This window comes from Bubalus bubalis, chromosome 6 (assembly GCF_019923935.1).
Source record: "Bubalus bubalis isolate 160015118507 breed Murrah chromosome 6, NDDB_SH_1, whole genome shotgun sequence".
NCBI classification, from domain to species: Eukaryota; Metazoa; Chordata; class Mammalia; order Artiodactyla; family Bovidae; genus Bubalus; species Bubalus bubalis.
In genome coordinates, this window is record NC_059162.1 from 43,569,638 (window position 1) to 43,595,072 (window position 25,435).

Sequence of the window (25,435 nt, forward strand, 5' to 3'; positions counted from 1 at the left end):
GGGTCTCCTGCATTGCAGGCGGATTCTTTACCAACTGAGCAATTAGGGAAACCCTGTCAGATAAAATAGAAGGTAAATGTGAATTTTAGGGAAACAGTGAATCATTTTTTAATATAAATGTGTCATCAATATTGCATAGGATAATGCTTATATTAATGAATGATTGGTTGTTTATATGAAATTTGAATTTAACATCCTATGCTTTATTTTGCTAAATTTGGCAACCCTTACCTAAGCACAAACAGGTTCTCTGTCTTTACTTAGCATTATACAGAGCAGGTTGTATTTCAGATGGTTTTATAGTTAAAGACAAAAATTTAATTTTCTCAGTGAAACAGTGATTAGTTGGTAATGGTAAAATTTTTTCTTTGTGTAGAACAGAAGGGTTAATTCTCAGAAACAGAGTCCTGAGACTAGTGCCGGTCTTGCAAATCCTGTTTTGCTGCTTAGTTTGGGAAACTCTCTTATGGGTAAGCTGGCTCCACCCAGCTGCTGAGAAAGAGATACGAGTTGTTAACAAAACCGGAAGTTGGATAGGCTGCCTTTGCTTCTCAAGGTAAGTGTCTCCTGTTTTCTTTCTGCCAGAGCTTTTTGCAAGGCGCTTAAGAATTAATTCCAGCTCAGTGACTGTACTGCGAGAGCAGTTGCTTGTGCTGACCCAGGCTGTCGGATACGCAGGATGGATGTCTTATTAACGAACTGTGTTCTGGAGCTTGTGAGCTTGTGTTGAGCTAATGAATGTTCACTAGCGAGTTAGGTTAATAATATGTTCCATGACTTTGACTACAGAGCTTTAATCCCATGAGACATGTTTGGGATCATGAAAAGCACTGACTTTATTCATGCATCAGTGTTTTGCCCTTAATTTTTAGCAATGGAAGCTCCCTTTTTACTTAACCTAATGGCATCCTTTATTTGATTTTTAAAGTGTCTTTTAATTTAGCAATCTTAGCTCCCCCACCCCCAGCTCTGGTGTGCCTTTAGAATTTCAGAGAGGCTCTGGGGTGACTAGGTGTTACCTCTGCCTTCAATTTTTTTTTAATATCTTGTCGTGCTGTCCTAGGGGTAAAGGGGGAGTTTTCAGTTTGTAAATGTATTATCAGAAATAATTCTTTATAAAGCTAAAGTTTTACTTCAGATATTTTCTTCTTTCTCTGAATTAGAGAAAAGGTGGAAGAAAGCTTTGAATGTTTACTTGGATAATGCAGAGGTGGGAGGCTAAAACTTGGTCTGTTGATTTACTGAGAACAATGAGCTTGACTTTTTGAAGGACTTTTTTTTTTTTTTTTATTAAGGGGAAGAGTTCTACTAAGTCTTTTAATAAGCCAATATGTTGATTCTTTTTGCTGACCGTACCTTCTGTTTCACACCTGTCCGCTTAGGTAATGTCAGATTCTCTGGAAATCACACTGTTGCATTGCGTTGAGTGCTGTTTTCAAGGTTGTCTGCCTAGTCATTGTGAAAGGAAATCAGGGAGTAGGGTGCCTTTGCTTCCTTAAGACAAGTCAATCAGTTGTGGCAAAAGAAATGCATTAACGTTTTTTATTAGCAAAAAACTACAGCTTATGGAGCCTCCCAGAAGAGACAAGTTATTAAAAGTTGGTGGAATTAGGCAGTATTCCAAGGAAGAAAGGATTTTACGGAAGATCTGGTTTGTGGTAGACACTGTGCTAAATGTTTCACAGATGTTATTATATTTAATCTTCACCAAGGCCCATGATATTGGTATCATAGTCTAACAAAATAAGAAATTTTGCTCAGTGAGGTTAAATAATTTGCCCAAGGTCAGTCACTAAGGTGGTGCCTGCTGGATTCAAACGTAGGTCTATGCAATTTCAGAGTCCTTACTACACACTGTCTCATAGGACAGAGTGGTTGATAGTATTTTAAATGGACCTTGAAAGAGGCGTGGACGTTTTATGAAAACAAAACAAACAAAAACCAGTAAAAGTAATATAGAATATTTGAAAATTGAAAAAAAATTCTAAACATCTTACAGTTTATTTAATGTTTCTTTACAGTCTTCACATATGCATGTTTGTAGTCTATTTTAAAATCACAAAGCACTGCATGCTTTAAAAAATATACACAATTTAAAAAGGATTAAAAAGAAGTCCACTCCTCTTCCCATATTGAAAACACTTTCCTAGGGAGTAACGGCTTTTGAGACTGGTTAAATGATGGTGTTTTTTCTTTTGTATGTAACTTAAGTATCCTTTTGTAGTATGTTTTTTTCATTCATCACTATGGCATGAGCATGTCTCCACCCAAGTGCGTGTAGATTCATTTCTTAGGATTTTGTGAAAAGAGTTTATATTTGCAAAGCATTTAAAAGAATTCCTACCTCCTAGAAAGCAGTCAGTAATTATTAGCTGTTATTCCTGTCATTATTTACTCTATTTCATTCTTTTAAATGGATACACAGTATTTTATTTTATATTTTATTAAAGTATACTTGATTTACAATGATGTGTTAATTTAAGTGTACAGGAAAGTGATTCAGTTATATTTATACACATATATATGTTTATATGCATCTATTCTTTTCCCTTATAGGTTATTACAAAATATTGAGTATAGTTCTCTATGCTATATAGATATCCTTGTTGATTACTTAAGTTATACATAGTGATGGGTACACATTATTTTAGAGTTTGGGGATAGCATAGAATAAGGGGCATCCCAGGTGACTCAGTGGTAAAGAATTCACCTGCCAATGCAGGAGACACAGAAGACACAGATTCAATCCCTGGGTTGGGAAGATTCCCTGGAGAAAGAAATGGCAACCCACTCCAGTATTCTTGCCTGGGAAATCCTGTAGACAGAGGATGGGCCACAGTCCATGGGGTGGCAAATAGTTGGACATGACTGAGAGACCGAGCATGAGCATGCATAGCATAGAATATTTTTGTAAACACCTAAATTGTCTTAAATTTTTGTTATTACAAATAATCCTTGCATAACTGTGTGGACTTTTCTTTTTTAAAAATTGAAGTATAGTTGGCCTACAATATTATATTAGTTTCAAGTATACAACAGAGTAATTAGAATTTATATAAACTATACTCCATACAAAGTTTAAAAAAAAATATTGACTATATTTCCTGTGCTGTTTGTTGTGTGGGGTTTTTTTGGTAGGATAAATTCCTAGAAGTGAAATTCCTGAGTCAAAGGTCAAACATATTCTAGTTCAGTAGGAGATTGTTACATTTCCTCAAAAACTATTTCAGTGATTTACACTATTCACTGTATGAGAGCACTTACTTCTCCACATCCTTGCTTATATTGTATATTACTAGTCTTTTGCATTTTACATGAAACGATAGGCAACTTACCTTTTTTTTTTTTAAACAATGTTCAGATATTTTTGTATCTATTTTTTATTTTTTTTTCCATTTAACGTATTTCTGTTTTTACATGGGTAGGAATTTGATGTGTAGCATAATGGAGGTCCCAGTTAGAAGATAGGACATGGGTAGAAAGAAAGGGAAGTACTTGCTCCAGAAACAAGTACAAATGGTACATTGTTGCTGGAGCATGGATTGGGTTAAATACACATTAAATGCATAGTGCTTTTGTCCTTAATTGAATAAGTCCTGAGAAGCTGTAGAAGGTTTTTGGAGAGAGGAGTGATGTAATGAGAATTGTGCCTTAGGAAAATGATCTTGTGGTGTTTTGTAGGACAGATTAGAATGGAGATGCAAAAACAAGGAGGCAATGGAAAGGATTTCACTAATCTGGGTGACAGGTAATGAAAGCTTTATGCTTGAAGGTGTTGTTAGAATGGAAAGCAGCAGACAGATAGAATGAAAGGTAGAAGAGAGAAGCTGAAGGGATAAGTAGGCGAATGGAAGAGTAGAGGTGGAATCTGCTGAGCTTGTTTGGAAATTGGGGTCTCAAAGAGTGCTTGGAGTCAAATCTTGAGAATTTGGGGTTTCAAATCTGTTGACTAGAAATGTTTATAGGCCACCATCAAAATAGGAAAGTCAGATGCAAGAGCTAGTTTGGAGGAAAAAATAATGAATTTCATTTCAGAAAAAAATGAGCTTATTGTCATCCAAACAGAAATCTATAGATACTTGGAAATCTGAGTTGAAGCATTATGGAAATGTGGGATGGGGGCAATTGAAAGATTTGGGAATTATTCAGGGGTGATAACGGAGGCTGTGGAAGGGATAGTCTGTAGAGAAATGCAGGGGTCAAGGGAAAAAGTCTTGGGGATGGATATCTTCCCAAGTGGCTTAGTGGTAAAGAATCTGCGTGCCAATGCAGGAGCTACAGAGGATGTGGGTTCAATCCCTGGGTCAGGAAGATCCCCTGGAGAAGGAAATGGCAACCACTCCAGTACTTTTGCCTGAAAAATTCTAGGGACAGAGGAGCCTGCGACCCTCCATGGGGTCGCAAAGAGTCGGACACGACTGAGCAGTCACACACTGTGCGTCCAATGACAATGACATCTTCATGTAAGAGAAAAAGCTTTCTGATGATCCTGTGATTAGGGGAATCAGAATTAGACTGGAGAGCTTCCGGTTCTTTTTCTTCAGTGGTTTTCCTTTACCTTTTCTTTTACTTAAACTCTAAATTCTTTTCGACCATTTTAGGTTGTCATCACACCTGACAAATCTCAAATTGACTGTTAATGTGTCATTTTTTTAAATGCTCTTTGTTTTTTAGAACCTTTATTGAAAATGTCACAACTCCAATTGTTAATTAAAAAAAATTGTTTTTCTCTGTACTTCCTGCTGTGAAAATGGAGTCTGAAACATTTTTATCTGGGGAATTGGAAATACTTGACCTGGTTTTCAATTTCTCTAAAATTTGAGATTCAGTTATCAAAGTCAGTTTAACTCTTGATATGGAAGTTTTCTATGAAGGTGAAGTTAAATTACTAGCAAGAAGGGGAACACATTTTCTGAAATATTTCAAAAGGCTTGAACAAATTAAATGCAGATGAAAGAAACACATGGAAATCTCAATTGTTTAACCACAATGGTGTTCATCAGAAACTTAGCGCATAATGGCGATATGGAAAGTGACTAGTGATAATAAATGATGATAATTACCATTTATTGATGGTGTTTTTAAGCATTAAACTAGTTGTTTTTATATTCATTGTTTCAGGGACTTTTGTTTTATGAGAGAAATCTCTACATTGCTTCTTAGACTCATATAGTAGACCCAACATTCTGAATAAAGTAGGCTAATTTCGATTTCTCATTTGTCATAATATGCCCCCACTCACATTGTTTGTTGTGAAATTTGATTCTCACTGCACCTTGCAGATCCTCTCTCCACCTTCCAGATCCTCTCTCCAAGGAGAGAGCAAAGATTTGAAGTGAAGAGAATGCAAATGTTGGAGTTAGATTTGGGTTCTAATCCTAAAAGTGTACAGGATTTTGTGTACATTTCCTGGTCTCAGTTTCTTCATCTCTAAATGATGCTTGTTGTAAGGATTATGTTAGATGTAGTCTCTACTAGTTTATCACCAAATGTATGTTTCTTTGTCTTCTTTTTCACACTATGTCCCCTTTCTTCCCCCCTCTATAGTAAAACTAATCCTTTCCTTTCTTATTGCTGTAGAAATTTCATTGCTTTCTGTGTATCTCTTGTGCTTAGTCTTATCTGATTTTGTCAGTCTCCTTATCCTTCTCTGGTTCTACCTACTTTTCTAAAACTCTTCATGCCTAGCTCTGCTACCGTAAGGTGAACACCTATGGGTATCTTTAACCCCAGTCCCTCTAGCTTTTGGTCATAGGCTTAACAGTTTTGCCCTAGCTCCTAGATGAAATCCTGAAATTACACGTACTGTGTCCCAAAATTAATTTATCATTTAGCTTGGAATTTCAATTTCATTTTTTAATGGAATCATTATTAAAAAGTGGTGCTTCTGTTTCTAGGCCAAAACATAAACAAAAGCATGTTTAACTTATAAGCAAATTGAAAAATTTTATACTTATAACAAAGTAAAGGAAAATGATGCCATTGTAATTTTAATTAGTAAAAGCAATTTTGAATAAAAAGTAGTTATTAATTTTAAACATTATGGAATGTGCTTGATGGAAATTCTGAAAGGAGCATTCAAGTGCTTTAGGGATTGCAATGTTTTTATATTATGGTTACAATGAAATAAATATTCATATTTTATGCCAGAGAAGTGAAAGTGAAAATGTTAGTCACTCAGTCATGTCTAACTCTTTGTGACCCCATGGACAGTAGCCTGCCAGGCCCCTCTGTCCATGGAATTCTCCAGGCAAGAATACTGGAGTGAGCTGCCAGACAAGGAACATTTAAACATAAACTTTTTCTCTGCCCCTTTTGGCCACCTATCTCACCTCTAGTGTGCACTGTGCACTTGTATTCTGGGTTAACCAGACAAATACCTCCTCAGCAATAAAGATCGATTTTTCTTCTGGCACCAGTCATGCTACTCTTTTAAAGATAACATTTCTTTCTCAATCCAGTCAGGAGTTGATTACCCAAGGTTGATTACCTTGTACATGCAGACATCTTTAGTGAACTCAGACGGTGAAGAATTCACCTGCAATGCAGAAGACCCAGGTTTGACCCCTGGGTTGGGAAGATCCCCTGGAGAAGGGAATGGCTACCCACTCCAGTATTCTTGCCTGGAGAATTCCATGGACAGAGGAGCCTGGTGGGCTATGGTCCATGGGGTCGCAAAGACACAACTGAGTGACTAACACTTTCATTTTTGTGTATGAAGCCATTATATTATTTCTCCTAAAGACAGCGATTGATGTAAAACAAACTAGTCAGATGACCTGGGGAAATACTGGGTTGCACCTGATGAAAGTCTTTAGCTTAAATACTCACTGATGTCCTTATTTATGTTACTAGCTATATTATTTGTATTCTGCCTATTTTACATGGTTATTGTTTTTTGCACTACCAAATGTGTCACAGACCTCAGGTAAATTCAGTGATGATTAGGAAACCTGAAATGATTGACCAACTATGTAGTACTATAAGCTCAACGATTATAACTCTAGTAGTGGGAAGAAGCAACAAAAAGGAACCATTTCTTGGACCATAACAGACTAGTAAGACAGGTGGTCTGGAGACTTTTGGCTACTGTTAACTGGGCTTAGTTCAGTAATAGCACATTGAGAGCCTATCAGTGAAATCTTTGCTGATCTGGGAATGAGCCTTCCTACTACCGGGGGGCAAATTTGTCACAAAATGCTTACTAAACCTTGGTTGAAGTTAAGATAGAAAGGGAAGGGATTGTAAAGAATGTTGCCCAACTTCAGAATCAAGTCATCAGCTGCTTCAGTCACTGACCCATGGTATATCCTGAAAGAAGTTCACTGTGAAGATCAGCAGGAGGCACTCTGTGCTCTGGGGAAACTGGCAGGAGAATTTCATGAACCGAGTTTCCTTCATCTTCCCATACTTAGAGGAGCACTAAAACCATTCACTAAGATATCTCCTCCTTGAGAAAAACAGTAAATTTTACCAAGATGTGTACTTGATTGCACATACCCTCCTCTCTAAAAATCATGTAATATTGATCTCTCCCTTTACCTCTTTGGAACAGTTTTCAGATATCTAAGGAAAGCTAATTTACTAGCCATATTTATAGTTTTTGTTCAGGTTTACAAATGATATAATACAGAATCAGACTTTTTTTTTCCATTGAATAAGTCCATCTCTATCTCCAAAATCCTCCTTGTGGCTTGGCTTATATACTTATATACTCTTCTATAGTTCTGAGAACTCTCTTTTTTTTTTTTTTTTTTTTAACTGAAGTCCCTGATCCTCCTAAATTAGAACTTTCAAGACTGAACTTTAATGGTCTGGTCTTTATGTGCCGTGAAATAATGTTTTCAAATTGCAGGTTAGAGTCATTGGTAGATTATGAAATAACAATTCAGTTGGATGTAACCAGGGCTTCCCTGGTGGCTCAGTGGTAAAGAGCCTGCCTGCCAATGAGGAAACATGGATTCAATCCCTGGGTCAGGAAGATCCTCTGGAGAAAGAAATGGCAACCCACTCCAGTATTCTTGCCTGGGAAATCTCATGGGCAGAGGAGCATGGAGGGCTATAGTCCATGGGGTTGCAAAAGTCGGACATGACTTAATGACTAAACAACAACAACAGCAAGGATGTAACAGGATAAAAAGAAAATATATGAGTTTATCATGTGTGATACAAGTAAATGATGGCTCTTGAAATGTTTGTAAGGTCATAAAGATATTTCTTAACTTTGGGTGTGGTAAAAATATTAAAAATACCCACAAGATATAGCAAAAAATATCTTTCCCCCAATTTTTATATTTTTTATAGTAAACTCTTCTGGTTCGGTTTTTACTTTTTTGTGACTTTTCATAATTGAGAAAACCTTTTTACTTCACACCTATGCTTTAATTAAGACTCTCAGTGCCTGCACTCATTTCCTGTTTGATGTGGAGTAGGTGTTACTGGCGACTTCCCACAATTTTTTGTGTCTGTGTTAACTTTTGAACTCCTTTGATGCTTTCATTGAAAATAAATGACTGGTAATAAAAGCTAGAGCTTTAATGAAATATAACTAGGCTTGATTAGTTATTTGCTAGCTTACTCATCTCACATGGTTTTCAAAGACGTGCTTTCCTCCGTATTTATTTTTTCTCACATGTTCTTAGAGTAACACAACTAAAAGATGTTTAATGACTGCTTTATTTAAAAGTATCCTTAATTAACACATAATACTTTTTCTTACATGTATTTTCAATTGATTTCTTCTCATTTTACCTGAATTTTACTTTGTTGTAATAAATATGTTGTCTTGATTAATCTCTGTAGTTCACAGTCACAATAATAATAATTACATATTCATCCAGGTACAAGAGCTTAGTATTTAAATAATAAAGTTAATTTTCATGTGAGACGTATGTAGAGTGTGGTAAGTGTTAGTTGCTCTTTGCAACCCCATGAACTGTAGCCTGCTGGGCTCCTCTGTTCATTGAATTCTCCAGGCAGAAATGCTAGAGTGGGTAACTAACTAGTCCCTTCTCCAGGGGATCTTCCCAACCCAGGGATCAAACCCAGGTTTCCTGCACTCTAGACAGATTCTTTAGTGCTGAGCCAACTGAGAAGCCCAGAGCATGTAAAGGCAGTCATTATACCTTTTTACTAAGTACCTGTCTTCCAGGCAAGAAAGAAAACTGTATAAATCTCATCAGGTTTGGTAATTTTTCAGTTAGAGAATCAGGATAATCTCTCTTTTAATCTTTTAAAGGAAGAGGTCTGTCGTCCTGGGATGACAAAATCCAAGCTCTGGTATCTTTTCTTTTGTTCTCTATATCATACTCATGGTAGAATGTGAATATTAAAAACCTGCAAAAATCATACAAAACTGGTGGGAGTTTTTCCAGTGCTTGAAGGGTGGTCTTGTAATATAATAGCTCATTATCCGCCTTCCACACTTTTAGCTTAAATGTTTCCATGTATAACTCTTTATTCTTTTTCATAACTATGCAGTCTTGTTAGCATAGATTGGTTAATGAATTAACATTATTTTTAAAAAGTTGTTACTTAAATCATTAATTGGAAAATTGTCATTGCCCATTGGAATGAAGATAGACTTTACCTTGAATGGTCAGTATCTGACCAAGGACAAAGAAATTGCTGTTTTCTATTTCTCTGTCTGACCTTGTTATATTTTCCTAATGAATGACAGCAGTGAATGGTGTCTTAATCACTTCCCTTTCTCATCTTGTACAGCGAGCTCTGATAATTCCCAGCATGCTTTTCCACTTTGCTTTCCTAAAATTGTAATGTTAGGATTGGACCTGGATTTATTCCAGTTCACTTATTGTGTTTTGCAAATGAAGAAACTGGAACAGAGATTAAATGAACTGATTGATGTTATTCAGCTACTAAATGCACGTGTGCTGTTGCTCAGTCATGTCTGACTCTTTGCGACCCCAGGGACTTGTAGCCTGCCAGACTCCTCTGTCCATGGAATTTTCCAGGCAAGAATACTGGAGTGGGTTGCCATTTCCTCTTCCAGGAGATCTTCTCCACCAAGGGATCAAACCAGAGTCTCTTGGGTCTCCTGCACTGACAGGTGGATTCATAGCAGAGACTAAAAATCTTGTTTCCACTTTCACCTGACACAAAATCAGTGACAAATAAATATTAGTTAAATCAAACTAACTATTCACTATAGTGAATATATTCACAATATTCACTGTATTCACAAACTTTTCATTATACTATTCTATAGGTGAGGCACATTTGTGCATTTAATTTTCATAATAACTTGGCCAAGATCACATGGTTAATATAATGACCTTGATCCTCTCCAGTAAATCTTGTATGGCCTTAAAAGCTGGTCTGTCCTAAAAAAGGATCTGGAAGCCATGTTTGAACATAAAATTTTTCTACTGCTCTAGCAGTCGTTTTCTTAAATATCGTTTCCTATAGTAATTAACTATTTTCAGAGTTACTGCAGAAGATGACCATAGCCATGAAATTAACAGACTCTTGCTCCTTGGAAGGAAAGCTATGACCAACCTAGAGAGCATATTAAAAAGCAGAGACATTACTTTGCCAACAAAGGTCCATCTAGTCAAAGCTGTGGTTTTTCCAGTAGTCATGTATGGATGTGAGAGTTGGACCATAAAGAAAGCTGAGCACCAAAGAATTGATGCTTTTGAACTGTGGTGTTGGAGAAGACTCTTGAGCATCCCTTGGACTGCAAGGAGATCAAACCAGTCAATTCTAAAGGAAATCAATCCTGAATATTCATTGAAAGGCCTGACGCTAAAGCTGAAACTCCAATACTTTGGCTACCTGATATGAAAAACTGACTCATAAGAAAAGACCCTGATGCTGGGAAAGATTGAAGACAGGAGGAGAAGGGGATAAGAGAAGATGAGATGGCTGGATGGCATTACTGACTTGATGGACATGAGTTTGAACAAGCTCTGGGAGTTGGTGATGGACCGAAAAGCCTGGTGTGCTGTAGTCCATGGGGTCGCACAGTCGAACATGACTGAGCGACTGAACTGAACTGATTTTCAGAGTTATGCTTTTCCTCTGAGTCTACAGAGAAATCTTTGCTGTTGTTGTTTAGGTGCTAAGTCATGTCTGACTCTTTGCAACCCCATGGACTGCAGCGCGTCAGGCTTCTCTGTCCTTCATTCTCTGTCCTTCTCTTCTCTCTCCCGGAGTTTGCTCAAATTCATATCCATTGAGTCAGTGATGCTACCTAACCATCTCATACTTTGCTGTTCCCTTCCCCTCTTGGCTTCAATCCTTCCCAGCATCAGGGTCTTTTCCAGTGAGTCAGCTTGTCACATCAGGTGGCCAAAGTATTGGAGCTTCAGCATCAGTCCTTCCAATGAATATTCAGGGATGATTTTCTTTAAGATTGACTGGGTTGCTCTCCTTGCGGTCCAAGGAGCTCTCAAGTGTCTTCTCCAGTGCCACAATTCCAAAGCGTAGATTCTTCAGCACTCAGGCTTCTTTATGGTCCAGCTCTCACATCTGTGCATGCCTATGGGAAAAACCATAGCTTTGACTATTTGGACCTTTGTGGGCAAAGTGGTATCTCTGCTTTTTAATATGCGGTCTAGGTATATGCTTCTCTTATGATACAGAATTTTTCAGAAGCTTTTGATTGGTTCATTTGTCCTTTTAGCTTATCTTCAAATGAGAATAATTCTATCTAGCTTCAATGTGTGTAAAGGATAGGGATATAGAATTGGTTGCCAGGCTACCTAGTTGGATGCCACTGGTGTATCATGTAGGGCCAGTTAGAGAGTGTAGCTCCAACACAATTTCTTTTGTCTAGTAGGAATTTCTGTAGTTTAGCTCTGGTCCACTGTGTGGTTGTAATTTACATGATTATAAAAGGATAATTTGTTCTAGTGATTGTAAGGGTATTTTTATTTTATGACCAAAGTTACAGTATAGAAAGCTCCCATTTCTATGGAGAATGCACTGCCTCTTGAGCTCTTTTCATCTGTAGCCTGTCTACTCTGTGAACTTTGCTGCCCTATAACATTTCCTACCCATTTACCACTGCTGTGCTGTGCTGTGCTTAGTCACTCAGTCATGTCTGACTCATTGGGATCCCATGGACTGCAGTCTGCCAGGCTCCTTTGTCCATGGGGATTCTGCAAGTAAGAATACTAGAGTGGGTTGCCATGCCCTCCTCTAGGGGATTTTCCCAATCCAGGGATTGATGCAGGACTCCCACATTACAGGCGGTTTCTTTTACTGACTGAGCCATCCAGGGAAGCCTAAGAATACTGGAGTGGGAAGCCTATCCGTTCTCCAGAGAATCTTCCTGATCCAGGAATCGAACAGGGTCTCCTGCATTGCAGGTGGATTCTTTACCAGCTGGGCTACCAGAGAAGCCCACCTGTCTACCTCTAGTCTTATTAAATACTGTGATTTGCAGGTTCTGAATGTATGCACAAAGTGAGTGGTTGATGTGGACTAGACAAGGGTGGGACTGGTTTTCTGTTAAGCAATTGGTAAGAGGGAGATAAATTGGATGAGAGAAGAAATTTTCGTTGGCTAAGGATTCAGAAGCATCTGGACTATTGTTTAGTTGCTAAGCAGTTTACTGCTCTTTTGCGACCCCATGGACTGTAGCCTGCCAGGCTCCTCTGTCCGTGGAATTTCCCAGGCAAGAATACTGGAGTGGGTTGCCATTTCCTTCTCCAGGAGATCTTCCCAACCCAGGGATTGAACCTGAGTCTCCTGCATTGGCAGGTGGATTCTTTCCCACTGAGTCACCAGGGAAGCCCATTTGAGTGGTAGGTAATGGAAATACTGTCTCTTGCAATTGTTGTTATCCTCAGTTTTCAGTGCTACAAATAAAACTGTCATTATGAGTAGCTTAATGGGAAGCTAGGAGAATTCATATCAAAGATTTATTCAGATTATGATATTTAAATTCAGAAGAAACAGTTCTTATTTGTTTAAATTTTCTATTATGAAATGGAGCAAAACCTTTTGCTTTTACTGGATTATTTTATTATTTCCCGATCATGCTAATGAAAGCTAACATTATCTTCCTTTTCAGACTTTTGGTTGTATCTATTGTAGATTTTATTAAAATAGTTTTGAAAGGAGAGTTTTTGTTTCCTTATATTTCAGGTAAGAAAGGAGGCTTAAGTGATTTACCTAAAGTTTCACAGTTAGTAATTAGAAAAGCTGAGATTCAAATCCAGGTCAAGCTTCATACATCACATTCTTTATATTACATACTTTTGAGAATGTGGTTAAATGATTATTGAAAGCAAATAGTTGTCTAGAACTTACTGTCCTGTGATATGAAAGCTCTTATATTTTAGTTACCTTTGAAAATAGTGTACTTTTAATCTTCTTTTTAAGATGACAGCTCCTGGATTTACCGTCAGTGTCTTCATCCTTCTGTTGCATGTTAGTTTTGTGGCTAATTATCCCAGTGGAAAAGTAACAAAGTCATGCGGTGGAATGATTCCTGAGCATGGTCATACCCCACAGTCTCATCCCGCTCACAACATTTCAGTGAGTCAGAAGATATTCAGGCCAGGAGATCGAATCAAAGGTATTGTGCTGCTATTTAACAGTTTGCATTTTTCATTTTGCTTTTTTTACTGTACATTGAATCTTTATTACTGTTGGATTGATATAGTTTCATTTAATTTGTTCATCTGCTTTCATAAGATACCATAATCTTACACTTCTCATTTTTGTGTTTAACTACTACTGATGACTATATTATGTAAGCAGTATATTTACTATCCATTCAGACTAGGTTTTTTTTTTTTTTTTTTTGACCAGACTATGAAACTTACAGGGTCTTAGTTCCCCAACCAGAAATTGAACCCAGCCCTGCAGTGAAAGTGCTAGATGCTAACCACTGGACCTCTGGGGAATTCTGCAGAATAGGTTTTAAAATATTTTTGTCATTATTTAATATATCTTCATTAACAGTACTATTTACTCAGTAGAAGAGGAAAATAAAGCTTAGGGATTTCTTTGGAAGGAATGATGCTAAAGCTGAAACTCCAGTACTTTGGCCACTTCATGCGAAGGGTTGACTCATTGGAAAAGACTCTGATGCTGGGAGGGATTGGGGGCAGGAGGAGAAGGGGACAACAGAGGATGAGATGGCTGGATGGCATCAGTGACTCAATGGACGTGAGTCTCAGTGAACTCCGGGAGTTGGTGATGGACAGGGAGGCCTGGCGTGCTGCGATTCATGGGGTCGCAAAGAGTCGGACATGACTGAGTGACTGATCTGATCTGATCTGATCTGATTAAACCCTTATCCTACTTAATATTGTATAGTTTCATATGTTCCCCTAATTCTTCTGGCACAAAGTAGGCTGAAACTTAAGGATGTATCTATAAGAGCATTTTACAAACTCTATTTTCTGCAATGTTAGCAATGCAAAATATTAATAGATATTTTCTAACAAAAAGAGTTTATGGAAAAAATAAATTTAGAACACTTTATGGGTTACATGGATTCTATTTCTTAGAGCTTTATAGGATATAGTAGGTTGTTAAAACCCTGAGGGATCTGCAGTCAAGACACAAGTGTACTTTAAACCAGCATTTTTCAAGCTACTTTGGCCCCGTGAACCACACTCTGACCATAACCATCCTTTTCTTCCCTGTGGAATAGCTATTACACCTCATGGAATAATGTCTTGTGGAACATGGTTTAGAATTTCTTTGACTATGAGATGATTTCTACTGTTTTCTCTCCTAGAGTAGTTTTGTATATGTACACCTGATTTTGTGACATGTTTCCTCTAACAGTCTTTTTGGGGGATGTTGCTAAACTCCTAATTTACCTTTTTATTTGTTTTTCAGTTACTTTGTCAGGGCCACCATTTAAAGGCTTTCTCTTAGAAGCACGTGACGCTGAGAATTTGAGTGGCCCTCCTGTTGGCTCCTTCATATTAATTGACAGTCACGTGTCACAGCTTCTGACCTGTGAAGATGTACAGGTTTGTGTTTAGTTTGAAACTGATTTCTATCAGTTTCCATGGGTCTTTTCACTGGAGTGGTGTTTGCAAGATAAACGATGACATTACCTATGTATTGCAGACATCTGAATAGACTCACAATGAGCAAAGTTTCCACTTAATTTTTCTACTGGCAATATATTTTTATACATCAACATCCTAGAAAATAGGATCACCCTAGGCTCATAGTTTTAAGAGTTTTTAGCTTTTGCTATTTTATCAAAATATTGTTTCTTACTGTACTGAATTTTGAAGGATGTTGATATTGAAGATAGAGTTCTAGAGTGAAACAGAGGTCTGACTTTTGTAATTAATTAATTAATTAAATGAACATTTACTATACCAAGAACTTTCCTGCAAGGGATATGGTGATGAACAAGATTTGTTATTTGATGAGTTCAGAGCCTTACGCATAAGCAAAGCATATGGACATATGCTATGTGACACATAAGCAGAACATATGGATATAGGACAGGCACATTAGTAGAATAGTATGATGACTCAGATTAGAATCATACACAGGGTGGGTGAGAAGCATGGCGGAAATGCCACACTGACTGTAGGGAATTGAGTGAGTGCATTTTGGAAGAGCTTATCTAAGCTAGACCTCAAAGGATGAGTATCCAGATAAATGAAAGTGGGAAGCAAGATTCTTCAAGAGAAAGGAATTACTAAAAGATAATGCTACATATTTGGAGGCAGGAATTTTTTCTTTTGGTGAATATTCTGCATTCTATTTGTATATATTAATAGAAAACCAGAAGCTTACAGTATAAATGAAATAATGCTTCTGCTGCTGCTTAGTCGCTTCAGTCATGTCCTACTCTGTGCAACCCTATGGGCTGCAGCCTGCCAGGCTCCTCTGTCCATGGGATTCTCTAGGCATGAGTACTGAAGTGGGTTGCCATGTCCTCCTTCAGGGAATCTTCCCGACCCAGGCAGGGATCGAACCCAGGTCTCCTGCATTGTAGGCAGATTCTTTACCACTAAGCCACCAGGAAAGCCCTACATAAATGAAATAATCAGCAGACTCTATACAGCATCAACACACCCAATATTTGTAACGCTCTTCAGTTCTTACATTTCAGCTGACTCTAGAGCCAGCTACTAATTTGGTGTCAACCAATCAACATGTATTTATTGAGCACCTGAGTCCTTGTGTTTAACAGAATACCAGAGTTGTACAGTGATATGGTTGTAGTTCCAGCTATATTGAGCTATTGAGTAACTGAATGGTAGTTCTTTTCCATTTTCTTTCAGGGATCAGCTGTAAGTCATAGAAGTCCATCAAAGAAAACAGAAATCAAGGTCTATTGGGATGCTCCAAGCAGTGCCCCAAATCACATAACCTTCCTGTGAGTAGAAGAATTTGCAACTCTATAACTAGTATAATTGAAATAATGAGAGTCTGCATCATTTTTTATAACTACTGAACATTCACCAGTATGTCAGAGGTTTGGTGTAGTAATGACACAAGTTTACTGATGTAAGTGGTTGTTTTGTTTGTTTTTTTCCAGCAGTATATACTGAGTACCTAGCACAGGACCGAGGACCTAATAGACACTTAATGGACATTTGTTGAGTGAATGAAGTGTGGTAGTGCCTTCAAACTAGTAAGAGCCATCAGTTAATAACTTGAGTCTGTATGGTGTATGGATGAATACTTTTTAAAGTTTTGTTCCTGTATTAGTATGAGAATATGAAAAAAAGCAGTCCTGAAATTTGAATGACTTTTTTTTCATTGTTACTACTTGCAGATTAGATTGTCAGAAAAGTAAGATCCTGTGTGTTCCTCAGATTTATGAAATTCAGTAGAATTAGAATAATACTTCTCTCTTAATCTTACATGCAAGGAGGATATGGAATGTCATAAAGAGGAATGCATGAATGTCATTTAAGGGAAGAATTGCTCTCCTACCCTGTCTCTATTTTCTGCTTCACTTTGTACACAGTGTACATTTTGTACACTGATCTGTGTACACCTGTGTATTGAGTGGAATGTGAAAAAGGAGATTTGACCTCAGTAAGAGCTGATGGTTGCTTGTGCAGCCTCTGTATAGCTTCTCTCTTAAGCTGCTTATTGCTGTTGTTAAGTTGATTCAGTTGTGTCCGACACTGTGCGACCCCATAGATGCAGGCCACCAGGCTCCCCCGTCCCTGGGATTCTCCAGGCAAGAACACTGGAGTGGGTTGCCATTTCCTTCTCCAATGCATGAAAGTGAAAAGTGAAAGTGAAGTCGCTCAGTCGTGTCCGACTCTTACCGACCCCATGGACTGCAGCCCACCAGGCTCCTCTGTCCATGGGATTTTCCAGGCAAGAGTACTGGAGTGGGTTGCCATTGCCTTCTCCATAAGCTGCTTATTGCATGTGCCTTTTGGAATAATTTGAATGACCACTGTGAAAAGTGTAGTAGTGGTATGTCATGTATATGTCAGGAGAAGAAATCTGTGCACTTCAGTCCCTGGGTCTGGCATTCATAGCTGCTGTGAATATGCCCAAAGAACAGATAAGACAAGAGAGAGAGAACAATCAAAGTTGAAGAGAGTCATTAGAGATTTGCCTCCTACAAAACTCTGTCAGGTAGTATAGGCATTGTTGTTTTATTGCGCTTTGCTTTATTTGACTTCACAGATAGTTTGTTTTGTACAAATTGGTTTGTGGCAGCCCTGCATTAAATGAGTCTATGGGAGCCATTTTTCAAACACATTTGCTCAATTTGTTTCACTGTGCCACGTTTTGTTAATTGTCATAACATTTCAAGCTTTTCCATCAATATTATGTTTGTTATGGTGATCATTGATCAGTGGTCAGTGATCATTGATGTTACTACCATAATTTGCTGACGTCTTCGATGATGGTTAGAATTTTTTAGCAAGAAGGTATTTTAAAATTGGGCTTCCCTGGTGGTTCAGTGGTAAAGAATCTGCCTGCCAATGCAGGAGACATGAGTTTGGTCCCTGGGTCAGGAAGATCCCCTGGAGAAGGAAATGGCAACCCATTCCAGTATTCTTGTCTAGGAAATCCCATGGACAGAGGAGCCTGGTGGGTTAGAATCCACTGGGTCGCAAAAGAGTGAGACACAACTTAGCAAATAAGAGAATTTTAAAATTAAGGTATAGATATTGTTTTTTAGATATAGTGCTATTGCACACTTAATAGACTACAGTGTAGTGTAAACACAACTTTTGTATGCATTTGGAAAGCCCATAATTCTGTGACTCACTTTATCATAATATGTGCTTTGTTGTGGTGGTCTGGAACTGAACCCTTAATATATCCAGGAAATACCTGTATTAGGTTGTATGTCCCTAGTTAGTTACCTTTTTTTGGTTCGCTTTATAATGAGCCACAATCATGGTTCTTTCTAATCTCGCTGGTACTGCATTTCAGAGCCACAGTTGTTGAGAAGTACAAAATCTACTGGGTGAAGATTCCTGGTCCTATAATTTCACAACCAAATGTACCTCCTTTTACAACACCTGAAGCTACAATAGCACCAATGCCAACGGTACCTTCAGTCTCCCATTTAACAAGATCAGTAAGTAGAGTTTTTACAGTTTCATCAAATACAGTCTAAAGGAACAGCTTCCTTAGAAATTGTGGTTCTGTGCTTGAGGATGTTTGTAAAGGAGTGGCTGTCCTGGGTTATGGTAGCAGGTTTTTGAGTGCCTGTCAGGAAATCAGGAGGGATTCTTCACTGCAACTTTATGACTTATAGGTTAGAATAAGAGGAGCACAGGACCTTAGATGTTCAAGGTGTGGTTGTGACGTTCACGTGTAGTCTATACTAGCAGTGGATATGTTTTCATTTGAAAATAAATCTGAAGCAGCAGGGTTTATTTTCTTTTTTAAAATACAGCCAAATAGCAAACCTGAAGAGGGAACTTAAAGCTGAAGCTAAATTTAGGTTTCAGCTAAACTGGGAGGGGTGTGGGGGTAGAATCCTGAAATGGTGATATAGTTCTTCACTCTTATTTCAACTAAGGCCAATGAGTACTGCAGAATTCTACAGGTTGAACTCTTGCAAGCTGATCAGCTAGAATTCTATTTAGGCCCTCTGATTCAAAAGAAGTACAGTTAAAAAACACATCTTGGAAAGGGTTATTCATGTTACAAACATTGGAAAGGCTTTACTGAAAGCAATTCTGATGAATTAGACTTCTCAATTCAGAAGTGACTATAACAAAAAATGTCTTAAGGAAGGTTATTACAGTTAGAAGAACAAATTTGGGCCTGAATTCTGATTCATCTAATTTCTGTTTGAGTTTGGACAAATTACTTAAATCTTAAAGTCTCAGTATCTTCACCTATAAATGAGAAATAATAATATCTAATTCTTACAGAACCATATATATTACTGTGAGAACCAAATAGAATGAATATAAGATTTCTGATTGATTTGTACTTAATAGGTATTTAGTAAATATTAGTTCATTTTTTTCTCTTTCTTCCACTTTCTTGTCTCTTTATAGCAATTTTTTCTCATAGGGAAGGCTAAATCTCCTATGCCCCTATACAGTGTCTTGTTTTGTTTACCTTCTTTTCCACATTATGCAATATGTGATGAGCCATTTGATTACATTATTATGAACTTTTGTTTGACCAAACAATTCGATTTGTTGTTTGCAGTAATTCTCAGGTTGTTTAGTCTCAATGTTTATTTATTTTAAAGTTGCTTTGGGGGATTCCCAGTCATTTTGGATCTAGCTTTCCAGGAGGAATCTATTAACAATCTAAAAAAAGATTGTTATCTTTTCTTATATTCGTATAAAAGGCATTAGCTCTTGTTGAAGATTTTTTTATTGTATCTCTGTACCAAGTTTATAATCTCCAATTATGGAGAGATTCATTCAGAGTCACAGGATGTTGGCACTTGTAGAGAGCTAGAGGAGGCCTCAGGGTCCCTGTTGCATAGTTAAAGATAAACAGACCCTGAGAGATAAATTCTTCAGCAAACACGATGCAACGATGGAGTAAAGGGGAGAACAGAGACAGACTAAACCCATGTTTCCAGGCTTCTAGTGGCTTATTCTCTCCATTCTACTATACTTTCTCTTTAAGTTCCTGTGAAATAATAAACAAAAATTTATATATATATAGGTCTCTGCTTGGTTTCTGTTAATAGTTGGCCTTTTGACCCCAGTTCCTAATACAGAGTTGCTAAATCCCTTGGAATTTCCTGAATGATGGGGTATCTTTTGTTCTAATGAGGTGACTCTTGGTGGACTCCTGTATGGGGGCTGGTCCCCCAAAACACTGAGCCATGATTAGAAGCTTGCTGCTTTCAGCCCACTGACCCTATTCTCCAGAGAAAGGAGCGAGGCTGAAAATTGAGCTAATAATCCTTCACCCCACATGATAGTGGTGGTGGGTTAGTCGCTAACTTGTGTCCGACTCTTGCGACCCCATGGAGTGTAGCCTGTCAGGCTCCTCTGTCCATGAGATTCTCCAGGCAAGAATACTGGAGTGGGTTGCTATTTCCTTCTCCGAGCCTCCATAAAAGTTCCAAAAGTGTAGGTTTCGGAGAGCTCCTGGGTTGCTGACCACATGGAGGTGTGGGGAGGCTGGTGCCTCAGAGGGGTCACGGGAGCTCTGCACCTGCCCCTTCCTGCATACTTTACGCAGCTCTTCCATCTGGCTGTTTGTGGGTTGTTATCCTTTTATAATATACTGGTAATCTAGTAAGTTCCGTGAGCCATCTTTATAAATCACCTAGCTCAAGGAGGAGGTGCTGAGAACCTTTAGTTTATGGCCAACAATTCAGAAGTACAGGTGGCAACCTGGGGCTTGTGATTGGCATCTGTGATGGGCATCTGAAGTGGGTGCAGTCTTGTGGGACTGAGCCCTTAGCCTATGGGATCTGACACCAATTTCAGGTAGACAGTGTCAGAGAAGAGTTGAATTGTAGTACACTCAGTTATGTCTGCAGAGAATTGCAGAATTGCTTATTGTAGAACATGCCCACACCTGTTTGGTGCCCAGAAATATTGGTAGAGTAGAAGAAATGAGAGTTTTTCTGTACAGTTCCCATTAAATCCTGTTACTTAAACTCATGTTTAGCTCTCTTCTGAAATGTGGTGTCACACCTCATTCTAACTCAGTATGACTGCTTGTTTGCTCTGTTGAATTGTAGAGCTGACGTTTTTCAGTAGTCTTTCTTATTTGCAATACCAAGAAGCTCTGAATTAAATAATCATAGATTGTTTTTGCTTCTTCTCTACTAAATTGTTATTACTATTATTTGGAGCGGTGGTATATATGGGAGTAACCATTTTTTTCTTACATCATTTTAATGTCAAACTTGAACTTGAATTCTAGAGGCAGAGTCCAGGATCTAAATATAAAAACTTGCTAAGGGTTTGTTTGTTTGGTTTTAAAAATTCCATCTCTGAAAGCTAGAGGATATCCTTTAGGCAAGAATGTCAATGTGGACTTAAATATTCCCTAAGAAATTTCTCGAAGTTTACTCGAAACTTTGCTCCAGAACATAATTAATGTGAAATATTCTGTGTATTAAAGGGATCTTAATACTCATGTGTAATTATAGTTCAAGTAATGTTGTGTCTTCCAAATTTTAATTAATATTAATTAAATTTAAAAGTTTACAACCTAACTACTGCTTTGATAATTTTTAATTTGGGATGTGGTCTTTTTCCCGTTGTTTGAATCCTTATTATGAAAATGTATTCTTGTTAAAACCCATACTTCAAGGTAGCAGCTCTTCTGTCATTGGAGATGAATTGCCTGTTTGATAATTAAGTCTTTTCCCCCTGTCATTTTTCTAGTTCAATGCTTCAGACTGTGGGAACAAGAAGTTCTGTATCAGGAGTCCTTTGAACTGTGACCCAGAGAAGGAGCGTGCCTGTGTCTTCTTGTCCTTCACACGAGATGACCAATCAGTGATGGTTGAAATGAGTGGTCCCAGTAAAGGCTATTTATCCGTGGCATTTTCTCACGACCGATGGATGGTTTGTACCTCTCACTTACATCAGTGGTGATGAAAGGAGAGTCACTGGAGTGAGTGATAATCAATAGCAGATTAGCATTTTTTCCAGAGTCAGATTCTCATACTTTCGGGAGGAGTGGGAAGGGAGGGCAGAGAAACTAACTTGGATTCTCAGTTAAGCAGCATTGAGTTGAGCCATTCCATATTAATATCTCTAAGGACAAGGCTGTCCTGAGGAAAGTTAGGAAAAGCATTTTGTTTCCAGTGGATTTGCCACTTTATCTGTCTACCTCTGTCTCTGTGATAAAGCATGGAGTGCAGTTAAGAAAAAGTTGCTTTTCATAAAATCTCATGTTGTTTGTGATGCTCTTCAACTCCTAGTTTTCTCAGGTGACTACAGCCTGGATTGCTGCTCTTGTTGTCCCCATGTTGATGGTCATGGCACATTTCCCCAACAGGGAATTAAACCTAGTGTCTCCAGGCATAAGTGGCTTCTTTACCGGGTCTACAAAATGTCTCACTCTCCTTGGGTAGTGCTGAATGGATTAAGAGATTCTGTAGGTGGCAGCCTTGTGCTGTGGTGTGGAAGAACAGAGTCCTGCATTAGCATTCTGATTTCCCAGGAGAGGAAGAAGGCTATAAAGGCCAGGACATGTGTCTATCCTGTTCCAGCAGAGCTGACTGTGGAGGGGGTTGGCTACAAATGGAGAAAGCCTCTCATTTCCACATTAACAAATTCAAGGAGTCTTTTCTTGAAAGTTTTCTTCCTGTTAGGCTTTAAACTTATCACTTTTTAAGGAAATCATTTTTTTTTTAAAAAGAAAAGGAACTCTGAGATTCTGTGATAGAAGAACAAATATTTTCCTTCAAAGTGCATGCTAATCGCAGTAATCCTTGTTATGCTGGCTGCAAATATTTCAGGGAGCCAGGTGTGACTTTTTTGGGGGTGGATGACATTGCAATATGTGATATGACCTGTATATTTTAAAATGTAGTTTCACAATGCACTCATTATCTTTTTTCATTCAACACAGGGTATACCTTAAACCTATGAGATAGAAGATATTTAATAGGCTTCTAAAAATACCATAAAAGAAATTGTGACTCTTTTTCCCTTTTAAAGTTGCTTTTATGGGAAATTTTATACTTGATCAAATGATGTTGCAATTCTTCAAAACATTTTCCCCATTTTTCCTTTTGTGATTAGCATTATACTTACAGCATATTCTTTTGTTCTCAATTTTGGCAAAAATGAACCTTATTCATATGGTGCATGAGGAAGCTGGGTTAAAAATAAATGTGACTGTAAAGCAATAAGGAAAGATGGTGGTAGTGCCTGTTATATGAATGGAGCTGGCTATGAAGGAAACTCTGAAGAGGAGTCCAGCAGGGGTTAACAATGATAGCCTTGTTGGAATAAGTGTAGGTTTATTAAGGTGCATGTGTAAGGTAGAGTACATATTTAGATATGTATTCTAGTCACTTAAATAAAAGAATTCTAGCCAAACTCCCTGCAATAGTACACTAACATGTTTCCTTTTCTGGTCACATAAAATCTGTCAGCCAGAGGAAGACTATTGTTACAGAGAGTGTTGTGATGAGGAACCTACAAGTAGAACAATTAATTCTGTTCTAAGTTGTAGGCGTAGATGACACAAAAATGTTTACCTCTAATTCAAGATATATTTATCTTACTTAGAAATCTTATGTTTCTAGTATAGTACTCATCAAACATGTTTATAAAAAGACTTAATTATACAGGTGCAGTTAATTTATGGAGCAAGCCTATTTGATGATCAAAATCATCTGTACACCTGTTTGCCTAAATTGGGGGAAATAAATCATCACCAAAAATATTTGTAAAGTGGTTGTTTTTATTTTTGATTATTTTTAAATTCTTAGGATATTTTTATGGCCTGTGATTTCTTATCAGTATGTGATGTAAGTTCAAATACCAAAGGTATCTGATGTTATGAATACTGATTAGATAAGCTAAATTATACCTTTTTTCAATTTCGTTTGTACATGAATGATAGCAGTTTTGTTTTGCTATTAGACCTCATTACTAAAATTGAAAGTACAACTTTCCATATTTTTCCTAACAGTATTTGCTAATACCTGAATTTTAACTGAAATTCAGAATATACACGTCTCCCTCATCTTAGATATTTTTTTGTTCTCTGAGATAAAGTATTCAAGTATACACACTGTATTAGCTGCTGTTCTCTGTTTTCCCCTGCCCAGTGTTGTCTTATTCTGTACATAATTTCTTAACACTCAAATTCCAGAATGCTCCCAGTGCTGGCCTCTCTTGTGTGTCCAGTTTGAAATTTCCAGCTTCTGGGTGGTTACTTCCAGATGAGTGTTCTGGACAACACAGGCCATCATCTACCAACTGAATTTATTATCTACCCTTATAACATCCTTTTGTGTTTCCCATTGTTGGTGATCAACAACAATAGGAAAAAGTAACTACTGTTATTGATCTCTTGCTTCTTTTCAGATACTGTCTGGGAAGCTTCTGGACTGATTATCTCCTTCATTGCTGCTACCATCTTCTCTGGTGTTCAAGAAAACTTGGTGACTTAGATTCCTCTCTTTTAGTCACCTCTCAGGTTCTTCTTTTACCCACCCTAACTTTTTGTTTTGAAAGGTTTTAAACCTATGTGAAAGTTGAGAGACTAGTATAATGAACACCAGTAAAGCCTTCACCTGCATTTGTCACTGTCTCTCTCTCTTTCCCTGTGTGTGTATGTGTAGATTAACTTTTTCACTGTATATTAACACACATTTTTTTCCCTGCACTATTTGAAAATAAAGCTACAGCTATCATGACCTTTTTTTTTTCATTTAGATGAATATTTTGTCTTTACTTTTATTTTTTTAAATTTTATTTTATTTTTAAACTTTACATAATGTTTCCTTTTCAGCATGTATCTCCTAAGAAGGATATTCTCCTACAATTATCATAATATCACCATCAAATATATAATATAATAATTTTATTCAATGTAGTATATATTCAAATTTCCCTAATTGTCCCAATAAAGTCATGTATAAAATCTCTGATCCAGACTAATCAGTTATCACTCAGTGCATTTAATTGTTATATCTCTTTAATCTCCTTTTCTTTAGAATGCTTACCCTTACCTTTTTTCTTGATTTTTTTTTTTTTCTGGCTGGTTGTTTTGTAGAATGCCCTGAAATTTTTACAATAGATTCAGGTTATGATTTTAGACCACATTTGAGATAACCTCAATCCTAGCCCCCAAAGCATTGGTGAACTTTAGTAGTTACAGGAAAATATATATTTTTTTAACATATTTTCGAAACTTTTCAAAGTCCTTGTTGGTATTTCTGGCCTTGTCCTGTATATGTTTTAGCTTTGTGCCACCTGTTTCCTAAAGTTTCCATATACTTTTTATATTTCTATATCTTTGGCCCTAGAAGTTCCTCAGTTTGAAAAACCTTTCCCTTAATTGCAGCTCTACCTTATCCACATGTATT

The 25,435-nt window shown here is 37.5% G+C and overlaps 1 protein-coding gene across 4 annotated transcripts in view; it reads left to right on the top strand.

Moving 5' to 3' along the window:
- Positions 1 to 403: 403 nt before the first annotated feature.
- FRRS1 (ferric chelate reductase 1) overlaps positions 404 to 25,435 on the top strand; it is a 52,833-nt gene continuing 27,801 nt past the window's right edge. The window contains exons 1-6 of one of the 4 annotated variants that reach the window (XM_025288217.3): positions 404 to 556; positions 13,354 to 13,549; positions 14,827 to 14,963; positions 16,242 to 16,336; positions 18,373 to 18,520; positions 21,768 to 21,950. In XM_025288217.3, the coding sequence (XP_025144002.1) occupies positions 13,354 to 13,549; positions 14,827 to 14,963; positions 16,242 to 16,336; positions 18,373 to 18,520; positions 21,768 to 21,950 (759 nt within the window). In that variant the 5' untranslated portion in view covers positions 404 to 556. Of the gene's footprint in view, positions 557 to 1,361; positions 1,383 to 12,270; positions 12,433 to 13,353; positions 13,550 to 14,826; positions 14,964 to 16,241; positions 16,337 to 18,372; positions 18,521 to 21,767; positions 21,951 to 25,435 lie in introns of those variants that run through there. The other 3 variants (XM_044944649.2, XM_044944650.2, XM_044944648.2) reach the window with 3 other exon arrangements.